The sequence below is a fragment of the Equus caballus genome, chromosome 11 (assembly GCF_041296265.1).
Source record: "Equus caballus isolate H_3958 breed thoroughbred chromosome 11, TB-T2T, whole genome shotgun sequence".
NCBI classification, from domain to species: Eukaryota; Metazoa; Chordata; class Mammalia; order Perissodactyla; family Equidae; genus Equus; species Equus caballus.
The window spans coordinates 37,701,867-37,714,188 of NC_091694.1; the positions used below are offsets into that span (position 1 = coordinate 37,701,867).

At 37.5% G+C, this 12,322-nt stretch overlaps 1 protein-coding gene across 20 annotated transcripts in view; it reads right to left on the minus strand.

Moving 5' to 3' along the window:
• The window catches only part of AP2B1 (adaptor related protein complex 2 subunit beta 1), a 118,796-nt gene that overhangs the window by 94,787 nt on the left and 11,687 nt on the right, over positions 1–12,322 (minus strand). For all 20 annotated transcript variants that reach the window (XM_070227625.1, XM_070227617.1, XM_070227618.1 and 17 more), the window contains 3 exons: positions 11,915–11,974; positions 7,591–7,696; positions 1,596–1,731 (listed from right to left, as the gene is read on the minus strand). In XM_070227625.1, the coding sequence (XP_070083726.1) occupies positions 1,596–1,731; positions 7,591–7,696; positions 11,915–11,951 (279 nt within the window). In that variant the 5' untranslated portion in view covers positions 11,952–11,974. The remainder of the gene's footprint in view (positions 1–1,595; positions 1,732–7,590; positions 7,697–11,914; positions 11,975–12,322) is intronic.

The following is a 12,322-nucleotide window of genomic DNA, read 5'->3' on the forward strand; positions in this document are numbered from 1 at the left end:
GGTATACGGGGTGACTAAAAGTAAACAGCTACGTTTACATAAGCCACAAAAGAATATTCCACTAGTGTAAGCTTCCAGTCACATTCTACATCAGCACCCGAGTCTCCCATGCTGTTCTTTTCCTAAGTACAAATCTTAGTTGCCTATTTAAGAGTTTAGGTTAGGAATTCATTTAATTGCAGTCCACAAATATCAAACAGGGAAAAAAGGGGGCTAGATTTCTGGGGCCTTCTGCAAAGAACGCAAAGGAGAGCACTGCAGCTGGTTTGGGCCTGACATACGTTCCCGCAGAAGAGTAGAGCAGGCCCTCTGAGATCCTGATTAACGGACATTCTCCTTTACTAGCAAGTGCTCCCAAATACAGTACAGACAGAATACTTACTGAGAAGAAACACTCCTTAAGTTGCCCTACATTAAAAAATTTCTTTAAACATTATAAATCTATGCACAAGCTAACTCCCCAAAAATGTAAACTAAATTCTATGATACATTCCATCTATGAATCACCAGACAGAAAGAAATATTAAGTTCTGATTCTGTACAATGTAGCTAACACAAGAAAAGAACAAAAATTCCATGAGAAGGAAGAAAGCAAAACTGGTTCTTTTTCAAAGCAGTTTAATAGAAGCTAATTTTAGAAATTATATTTCTAAATTATATTTCTAAATTATATTTCTAAATTTCTAAATTTCTAAATTATATTTCTAAATTTCTAAATTATATTTCTAAATTTAGCTGTCTGATTTTTTTTTAGTGCAGATTAAATTCCAGGATAAAAACAAGAAGTAAAAAAATAAATATATTAATAGGAACAATCTCGTTATCATGTTCATCAAACAAATGACAGGAAAAATTTGACTAGTCAATAATATTGAGGAATTTTTTAACGGTCAATTTTTTAAGATGTGACAATGGTACTGTGGTTATGTTTTAAAAAGAGATCTTATTCCAACAAATGTAAAGATGAAATGATTTTTCATCCTTATGACATTTGCAATTTGCTTTAAAATTATCCAGTAGGCGAGGGGGTGGGGATCAGGAAAGTATGTATGAGGAGTATAAATTAAACAACACTGGTCATGGGTTGGTAACTGTTCAAACTGCAAGATGAGTATTTAAGAATTTATTATATTATTCCCTCTACTTGAATATGTTTGAAAATTCCCATAATTAAAAATCAAATGTTTAAGACTTATTAAGTAAAACAAAATAGAAGTAGCAGCTCCTGCAGTTTCCACGACTTCTGACCCACAGGCATAACTTCTACAAGGATCAAATAGGAAAAGTCCCAGGTGACTGACAGCACAACAACACGGCCAACCTGTCGGCCCGGAAAGGAAAACAGGAGGTGTCACCTGGCTTTCTTCTCCCATCTGGCAAGGAAGCACCAAGCCCACTAACAGAAGGCTCACCATGTGGTCTGAATTGGATGACAAACAGTATAGAGAATGCTTGAAACATGAACAGTCCTAATAACCGCCAGTTCTCCTCCAGAGGCCCTCTTTGGGACAGAGGTTGCTTACTTGCAATGCAGACGCTAACCACACCAAGAGACATTTCCAAAAATGTTATCTGGAGTCCTCGGGGGGAGTTACCTTCACAAAGCTGTTGACAGCCATGATGGCCATGTCTGGCTGACTCTTGGCATAGTTCATCAAGTAGAGATACACAAGCTTCTTTAGCTCCAGGTTGTCAGTCTGCATACAGTTCACTACATCTGGAAAGAGAGAACTGAGAAGAGAGGAGAAAAGAGAAAGGGAAAGTGAGGAGACAGTGCCAAGTTGTTGCAGAGAACACAGTGAAATGGCCTTATTTTATGAAGTGATTTGATGCAAGGACAAATGTCCCCACAGTGATGATAATCATCACAGAAGAATTACTAAAGAAGTTGTAGCACTGGCGCCTAGAAGGTCTCTAAACACAAATTTTTCGAAAACTTTCAGACAAACAAAAGTAGAGAGAGCAGGGACCAGCCTGGTGGTATAGTGGTAAAGTGCATGTGCTCCACTTTGGTGGCCCAGGGTTCGCGGGTTTGGATCCTGGGCACAGACCTATACATTGCTCATCAAGTCATGCTGTGGCAGCATTCCACATACAAAAAAAATCGAGGAAGACTGGCTGGCATAGATGTTAGCTCAGGGACAGTCTTCCTCAAGCAAAAAGAGGGAGATTGACAATGGATGTTAGTTCAGGGCTAATCTTCCTCACCAAAAAAAAACAAAAAAAAAAAAGTAGTGAGAGCAGTAGTATAATGAACCCGATGTATCCATCATGGAACTGCAAACAAATACTGATACATGTCCAGCCTTCTTTCATACATATCCTCAACCCACTCTCCCTCCTGCAGGCCCTACCCTCATCTAGTTGCTCTCGATTCTTTTATTTTTTAAAGATTGGCACCTGAGCTAACATCTGTTGCCAATCTTTCTTCTTCTTCTTCTTCTCCCCAAAGCTCCCAGTACATAGTTGTATATGCTAGCTGTAGGTCCATCTGGTTGTGCTTGCTCTGGATTATTTTTAAACAAATCCTAGACATCATATCATTTTATATGTAACATTTTAGTGTATTATCTTTAAGAAGCTTTTTTTTTTAAAGCACTATATCACAAAAAAATTAACAATAATTCTTCACATAAATTTCACTGCACTCTCAAAGCACTACAATTGTTATACTTTTAAATGCTCGTATTCTTCCATCCTAGACCAGTGGGAACCTATTCAGTTAGCTCCTGAGTGCTTGTGATGCGATTCTGTATTTTCAATAGCTTCTCCTTGCTTTCTGCTAAGACAAGATGCTCCATCCAGTCTCATTTTGTACTTTTTTGTTTGTCTGTTTTTTGTTGAAGAAGATTAGCCTTGAGCTAACATCTGTGCCAATCTTCCTTTACTTTCTATTTGGGTCACTGCCACATAATGGCTAACGAGTGATGTAGGACCGCACCCAGGACCTGAACCTACAAACCTTGGCCACCAAAGTGGAGCATACCCAACTTAACCACCAGGCCACAGGGCCAGCCCCTCATTTTGTACATTTCTAATCACACAAGTGGAATCAGTCATTTCTCTAAGATGTCCCAATTTGCTTTCAGTGGAATTTATTTATTTATTTATTTTTAACATTATACATTCAGACAAACGAAAATTTGAATATACTGACTACTTTTCCCAGGTTTAAGTCACTTAATGATTTACCATTCTCCTGTAAAGCCAAAGACAAGACATTTTTGTTTCCATTCACAAAGTAGCATCATCAGCTTGGAAGGGTTGAGCTTGTCAGATTTTAGTGTAAGCTGTATTTTTTAAATATAACTTAACTATAATTTTATTGGAAGTTAGGAATTAACCTTCCCCCTAATGCTTTATCAAAGTACCTTATCAATTTTAAATACTTCTAAATATCTTACCACTAGTACAGAAGAAAGGAGAAGCAAATGTCAGTATATTTTTTAAGAAAGTAAGAAAATGACTGAAATAACTGGTCAAATGGTACAACTCCCTTATACACACAAAAATATACAGAAACAGAAATTATTTACAAAAAGGAAGATGGACTGCAAAATCAAAGAATCCACCACATCTCCAATGAACCAGTGGCTTCTGCCCTGGAAGGCAAACTGTTTCTTTAACTTTCATGTAGGTACCTAGTGTACTTTCATGCACATGTAGATATTTAACAAACGCCAATAAACACTCTCCAAAAATGAGTGTTCTTCTCATTTCCTAGGGGAATAGCTCATGTGTAAAACAACTGTAAAATCAATAAATAAAAGTGAAACATTAGCCAATGGTAAGTTTAAGATCCTAAATAATTTAATTCCAATAACCTGCACAAGAGCAAGAAAATCTTGATCACAAATAGTCAAAGTTCTACAGGTAAAAACTGTTAAGTACCAAGCTATAAAGCTGGAAACCTGAACTTTCCAATATGGCAGCCACTAGTCACATGTGGCTACTGAGCACTTGCAATGTGGATAGTCCAAACAGAGATGTGATGTATATGTAAAACACATACTGGGTTTTGAAGACCTAGTATGAAAAATATAATGCAAAATGTCTCAATAATAATATTTTATATTGATTTCATACTGAAATGATACTATTTTGGATATACTGGGTTAAATAAAATATATTACTAAAATTAACGTCATCTATCTTTAACTTTTTTTCTTCGGCTGAGGAAGATTCAACCTGAGCTAACATCTGTGGCCAATCTTCCTCTATTTTGCATGTGGGTCACTGCCACAGGATGGCTCATAAGTGGTATAGGCCTGTGCCTGGGATCTGAACCTGCGAACCCGGGCTGCCAAAGCAGAGCATGCTGAACTTAACCATTAGGCCACTCAGCCAGCCCATGTTTTTAACGTTTTTAACGTGGCTACAAGAAAATTTTAAATAACCTATGTGGCTCACATTGTATTTCTATCTGAAAGCACTGAACCTGAGGTTACTTGCAGGGGAGACCGAAATATGATAACTTACAAATAGCTAATCTCTATCGATTCTGTTTGAGCTTGCTTTCCAAGCATGGCCAAATCCCATCTCCTCCAAGAAAGGTTCTTCAATTATTCCTATTTACAGGGATCTCTTTTTTGTAGAACTCTTATTGCCTCTAAAGTATACATTCTGGTACTAATTACAGAATTGTATTTTATTATTCCCTAATTTTTCAAATTGGGAGTCTTTTCAACTAGATAGGAAGTGATATGAAGGCTAAAAGATATCACTATCCTTTTGTTTGAACTATAATATGCGATATAGTGCTAGGCACAAAATACACTATCAGCAATTAACAGATTAACAAATAGTATTTATCAAGCATACAAAAGGAAACTCAAGAGTTTTAACTTTTCTGTAGACTATAGAAATAAGCTTGGTAAGAACACAAAAGCCCCACGAGTGAAGTATGCTGACTTTCACTGCTTCATCTGTACTGATGCTCTCAAACTAGATTTACTCCTTAGCAAAAAACAGTCGTTCAGTGAATAGACAGATCATGGGCAGGCAAACTAAAGCCTGTGGGCCAAATTCAGCCTACGACCTACTTCTGTATGAGCCATGAGCTAAAAGTGGCTTTTACAGATGAACATTTGCAACTAACTTGATGATAGAGAATATTCACTTTGAACCCCAATTAAGCAAAATGTTATCCCAAAAAAGAATCCCAATAGTTTCATTAGTAGACCTGTAGGAAAAAAAAAAAATTGCTGTAGTTTGAATTTCATCAAAAAAATTGTAGAAAATTATTTTCTCTCTTGTTATATAATTACCTATAGACTAGCCTCAATTTTTTGCCTTTTGGCCTGCTAAGCCCAAAGTATTTACTATCTTGCCCTTGACAGAGAAAAGTCTGCTGACCTCTGAGATAGATGGCCACAGAACAACAAGTTAAGAACTAAATGTGCTTACGTGCTAACAAACAAAACTCTGATGACAAAAACCCGCCTCAGAACAGCAGCACCTGAAGCACAAGAAGATGCAGTCAGTACTTACCGCACCATTTCCACCTGGGCTCCTGACCCAGTTAGAGGCGCTGCTCTCACCCTTCTGGTCTCACGACCCCCTTATACTATTAAAAATTACTGAGATCCCCAGAGAGTTTTGTTCATGTGGGCTACAGCTATTGATATTTTACCATAACAGGAATTAAAACTGAAAATATTTAAAAATAGTAATCCATTTAAAATAACAATAAATGCATTTCATATTAACAAATATCATTCTAAAGTAAAAATTTACTGTTTTTTAAATTAAGAAGATGGCGTGGTTTTACATTTTTGCAAATCTCTTTAATACCTAATTTAAACAAAGACACCAGGATTCTCATATCTGCTCCTGCATTCAACCTGTTGCAGAATGTTGTTTTGGTTGAAGTGTCAGCAGAAAATCCAGATTCATAGATGTACATAAATTGGAAAAGGGAGGAATATTTTAACAGCTTTTTCATATAACTGAATATTCTTCTTTGATACATTAAAGCAAGATAAATGGTTTTCTTTTGTCTTTTTTAGTCCACAAATAGTTTCTTAACAGTTAGTTGCAATGTGGAATCTGAAATCATACTGATAAACATTTCGTACTTGGTTGCATCAAAATCCATTCATCATTTATTTTGAACGGATCTTTTACCCATTATAATTTTGTGATACATGCATTGGTCATTTGGAAGATATTGGTTCAATGAGTTATGCAGATTTTCCCAATGTTGACACATTTCATTACATAACAGCAAATAATCACATTCATTAATTTTTACCACCAATCTCATCAGAAAAGTCTCTAAGTATTGGGAAGATATCAAACTCACGATGGAAGATGAGCTTTCCAACACTCTAATTTTTACTTTAAAGCTCAAAATTTATCTACTGTCAAATTTTTTCACTTGAAGTGACAGGTTCATTTTATTCATTTTTGATAAAATGTCTCCCAAATACTGAAGTTTGATTAACTGTAATTTATCTGTCAATCATTCTTTCACATAAAAACGGTGTTCCCAATTCAAACAATCATGCCGGGGCTTTTTTCCAAGCCAACCACCATACTTCGCTATGCAGCAAAAGTGCTTTATGCATAATTCCTATTTCATCACACAGAATATTAAAAAGACCTGTACTTAACGTTCAAGGTTTAATAAAACAAACTTTTAATGCTTCATCAAGGACAGTCCTAAGTGAAACTACCCTTGTTCCTGCAAGCACACAGTGGTGAGAACACAATGACGACTGTTATAGTTTGGTACCAATGCTTTGATGCATGCTAAGGCACCAGCAGTGCAAACGTCATTACAGTAAAAAAAAGCAAATAATACCTAAGTATTATTATAAGAATAGCTTTGATCTCATGGACCCCTTGAAAGGATCTTGGAATCCTCAGGGGCCTGCAGACAATCCTTACTTATTTCCAAATGGTCCTGCTAAGTTACAGAAATATTAATTAAAAAAAAAAAAAGACCAAATGGATTTTGTTAACACTGATTTTCACCCTGAATCCAGCAATTAAATGCAGACTTGTCAAGCTGAGGGCACTGGCTTGAGCCAATTAAAGAACATACGAGCTTCCGCTTCTCAGTATATTTTCAATCATCTTCTAATACTACCTCAGCAACAGATGTGTAACTGTGCCAACTCTCAGAAGTTTTATGCTAGATCTGTATTCAACAAAATCCCACTGGTTTCACTCTTCCAAAAAAGAAGAAAAATTAAGTCACAGAATTAACATAAAAGCGGAGCCAGCCCAGTGGCGCAGTGGTTAAGTGCACGCATGCCGCTTCAGCGACCCGGGGTTCGCTGGTTCAGATCCCAGGTGCAGACATGGCACCATGTGGCAAGCCATGCTGTGGTAGGCATCCCACATATAAAGTTCAGGAAGATGGGCACAGATGTTAGCTCAGGGCCAGCCTTCCTCAGCAAAAAGAGGAGGATTGGCAGCAGATGTTAGCTCCGGGCTAATCTTCCTCAAAAAAAAAAGCAACTACAACTCCTGATGATGTTTTCAGTGGGACAAACCCATTCTTATAGGTTTCACAATTATAATAATACTAAATGAAAAAGCCATAAACTAGGGTGTAAAGTGACCAGAAGCAGGAGTGATTACCTAACATCCTTCCCCACAGTCATAGCAGCAATCACTTTCTTCACAGCCTCCTTCCTCTTTTCTTTCTTTTCATTGTTGAGTTCAGCCTTTAATTCAAAGATTTCTCCTATAAGAGAAGAGAACAAATAGGTGAGGTCCCAGGATCAGAGAACTAGAGCAGAATACCGTGCTGTGTAATAGGTAACACCAGCACAGCTGACCAGAGGCAGGGCAGCAACTGAAATAAGATTATTTAAAAGTTATACTATAGGTACAATTCAAATCCCTATAATACTAACTGACCCATTGATAAGGACACCACCTTTTAGGTTATGGCCAGAGAGGAAGGTGCAATCCAGATCTTAGGGAGCACAGAAGTGGGAAAAAGCAAATCTCCTATCTTACTACAATGGGGAGAGAATGGTACCTGACGGATGATCTCCAATCGGAATTTCAAGGTTCTGGGGAAAAAATAAATGTAGGCAGGGAACAGGTTCACTAATCAGTGTTTTCAAACCAGAAGAGACTCCAGCTATCATTTCCTTCATCCACTCTCAACTTCACAGATAAAGAACTGAGGCTCAAAGGTCACAGACTGAGTTAGTGATAGAGCTGGCCTTAGAACTGCGTCTCCTGCCTCCCAAATCCAGACATTCTCAACCTTGCCCACACACACTATCACTTGGGAAGTATTTAAAAATAACAATGCTCAGGCTCCACTCTGGACCAAACAAATCAGAATGTCAAGAAGAACTCTTATGTTCGTGTTTTTTTAAAGTTCCCCCAAGTGATTCTAATGCACAACCAAGGTTGAGATTCAGTGTTCTAATTAGTACTTCGAGAAGTCAACAGGCTTTAAGGCCCCACCCTATTCAATCAACCTAGCAGAAATAATAACCTTGAAGCTTCAAGAATGGTACAAATCAGAGTTATTTCTAAAGGTTCAGTCTTGAATGAATGACTGCTCAGGCCCTGCATTGCAAAATGCCAGGGCTGTCACCATTATGTTAAGGCCCAGGCTCACCTATCTTCAGAAAGCCAGAGTTGGAATAAAAGAGAAGGTAACAACCACCAACTAGTTTCAAAAGAAAGAAGAAAATACGCCAATAAGTCTGTGAAAAAGAAGTTGACTACTCCCACTTCAACATTCCATCTATACCCTTAAACTCTTCTACAATATTGCCTCATTTTATTCCACCTTTATGACTGCTCTTGACATTCATTTTAAATAGACCTCATACACCAGTATAGAAATAGTGGAGACAGCAAACTTTATGATCTGCTGAAGCCTCTAAAAGGGAATGACAGAACTGATAAGAAATACAGATGTTGAGCACTAAAAAAGCTTGTTACATCAATATCCATTGCCAACAAGGCAACCAATTAATGTTATAAAAATCACTGTTTTATTTAATCGACAGCCGCATAAATAGCAGAGCCAGAAAAGCTGGGCCCTTTAAAGAATGATCTTTAAGTCATTCTCCTCTTCACCACATCCTCTGCTGCCAAATCCAGCTGTTAGGGTTCCCATCATTTACTTTTGGGAACAGTAAAGGATAAGCAGCAGGGTTTCAGCAAGTCTGAATTGCTGAGTAGCAGCAGGAGCTGAAGAATCAAAACAGGATGTAACTGAAATTATTCCAATTTCAACAGCATAAACTTAAAGAATATGTTCCAGTGCAGCTCTGGTGGGCGTTGCAGGAAGTAAAAGGAACATAGTCTATCCATTTTTTAAAATGTGGTATTTACCCAGCCATGATTCCATCTGTAAGTCTCAAACTTTTACAAATCCCTGAATAAAAAAAGGTTACAAGGACCTATTACAAAAGAAGGTTCCAAGAGTCAAGTGAGTTTTAGAATTATCTTTTTATGCCATTATAGACAATACCTTGGTCATCAAAGCACCCAAAATGTTAACAGAAGAAATAAATACATTTCAGAATGATAAGAGAATCAGAAAAAAGCTGAAAACGAATGACAAGTGGCTAATGGTTTTTGTGAAGGGTAGGTAATAAAGATAGGGAGGAAGAAGTTGGATAGAGCCAAAGAGGGACATTAAGTGAGGCAAGGTAACTCGTATATACTACAACTTTATTAAATTCTTATCTTTTTTCCCCCTCCCCTTCCCTTAATCATATTTACCAAGTATTGCTAGCAGCTACCAAGAGTTCTCAATCTTGGCTACACATTAAGAAAAATCCCCACCCCCAGGTCATATTCCAGACCAATGAAATCAGAATATCTTGGGGTGGAGGAGGTGGAGGGATCTGGACATTAGCATTGTTTTAAACCTCACTGGCAAATCCAATGTGAGGGCAAGGTCAGGCAGGCCACTGACTAGTAGTTGACATAATTAAGCAACTCACTGTGGAGTTTTCTGTATTATAACAGAAGAGCTTGGGTACCCTTACATAATTCCAAAAGACAGAACAGGGCAGATGCTTGCACTTTCTAGAGCTCCTTGCTCACTCTAGGCCACTACAATGTGCCGTTCTACTTTTTATTTTTGAAATCATTTTAATCTTAAAGTTGCAAGACTCCCCAACTGTTAACATTATGTCACTTTTTCTTTATCACACTTTCTATATTTACACATTTTTTCTCCTGAATCATTTAACGGTAAGCTGCAGACATGTCTCTTTAGCTCTAAATACGTCAGTGTATAATACCTAAAAACAGGAATTATCTTACATAACCATAATACAATGATCAAAATCAGGGAATTTAACATTGATATACCATCATCATCTAATCTAACATCATATTCAAAAGTCCTGATAATGCCCTTTATAGCAGTTTTACCCCCATCCCCCTTGGGCCAGCATCCAATTCAGGATCATGCATCACATCTATCATCATGTCTTTTTTAGCCTCCTTTAATCTGAAACAGTTCCTAAGCCTTTCTTTCAAGATAATGACTTTTTTTTTTTTTTTTAAAGATTTTATTTTTTTTCCTGTTTCTCCCCAAAGCCCCCGGTACATAGTTGTATATTCTTCGTTGTGGGTCCTTCTAGTTGTGGCATGTGGGACGCCGCCTCAGCGTGGCCCGATGAGCAGTGCCATGTCCGCGCCCAGGATTCGAACCAACGAAACACTGGGCCGCCTGCAGCGGAGCGAGCGAACTCAACCACTCGGCCACGGGGCCAGCCCCAAGATAATGACATTTTTAAAAGTACAGGCCAGTTATTTTATAGAATGTACTCAGTTTGAGCTTGTCATGGTGTTCCCTCATGATTACAATGGGGTTATGCAGTTTGGCTAGTATATTTCATCAGCGATGGTATGTTCTTCTCAGCGCACCACATCAAGAGGAAAATGATGTTAATTTGTCCCATTATTGGTAATGTTAACATTGAATATTTGGTTAAGGTGGTAAATACCAGGTTTTAACACTGTAAAGTTACGATTTTTTTCCTTTATAATTAGTAAGTAACTTATGAAAGGATACTTTGAGATTATTTAAATAACCTGTTCCTCATCAAACTTTCACCTGCTGGTTGTTACAGCATTCGCTGATATCTCTTGCCTAAATCCATTATTACTATGATTTATGTGTACATGTTTTTATTATTCAAGGAGTTATAATCCACTACCATGATCACTTGTTTAAATTCTCAAATTATCTCACACTTGGCCACGCCTCTCCTTGGCATGTCCATCATCTTTGAGCACTTCTTTGCTTTCTGGCACAAGATGTTCATGTTCATCTTGTACCTTCCCCTGATCCAGCCCTGGAATCAGTCATTTTTCCAAGTAGTCCTGACTCCTTTTAGTAGGAAATGATATTTAGAAACCAAGATCAAGCTTCTACGCCTTGTTTTGCATGACTCCCTTTCCGTTAAAGACAAAATTTTAAAAAATCACATGTATTAATATAAGCATTTACATGCATAGAAGAAGTCTGAGGATACACACTCCAGTTTCCCACAAGAACAGGAATAGGGAGGGAGAGAACTTTCATTTTTACTTATCTACATATCCATATTGCTTTAATAGTACTCCTTGTTGTAAAATATTTATTTCCAAGTGAAAAATCAAAAAAGAATAAAAGTGCTTCTTCCTCTTTTGCCCTCCTCAGATCTATCAGTCTTCAATGGGTCAATGCTGGATCCCTTCCTTTCACTAAAACAGAACCTTCAAGTCAAAACAATGGGCATCACAGCACTCCCTTTAAAAACCTATACTTTAATAATTCACTCAATACAGTTTCTCTAGAAGTAGCAGATGCCCAATGAGACTGCCCATGACATGTGTGTCTGAAGAGGTCAGCAACATTCTACTTTGGATAATCTTATGCCACAACTTCTAAAGAATCTCAAAGCTTTGACCAGGTTCTCATACTTACCTTTTTTATTGGTTGTGAAATATTTGGAGTCAGTCATGGTTTTGGATCTTTAATGTGCACCTAAAGCAAGAGAAAAGAATTCCTTTACCCAAGTTATTTACATCCAGCCAGATAGTCAATTAATCTTAAGAACACTTACATGCAAGAATTTCTGTAATTAAAAATGAGTTATCCTCTTCCTTACCACCATCACTGGGGAGTCAAGGGATGCAAAGACAATCAAGAATGTAACTCTTGCCTGAGGAGCTATTTGGGGCAAAATCCAAAGGCCAAATGGAACGAGTGATAATCCGAACCTATCATCGCTTTGTGATTTTTATCTACAATTATATCCTCAAAGTCTCCAAGACCTAAAGCTAGACCTTTCTGTAAATACACCTTCAGCTGGTCAGTCAAATATTTAAGGTA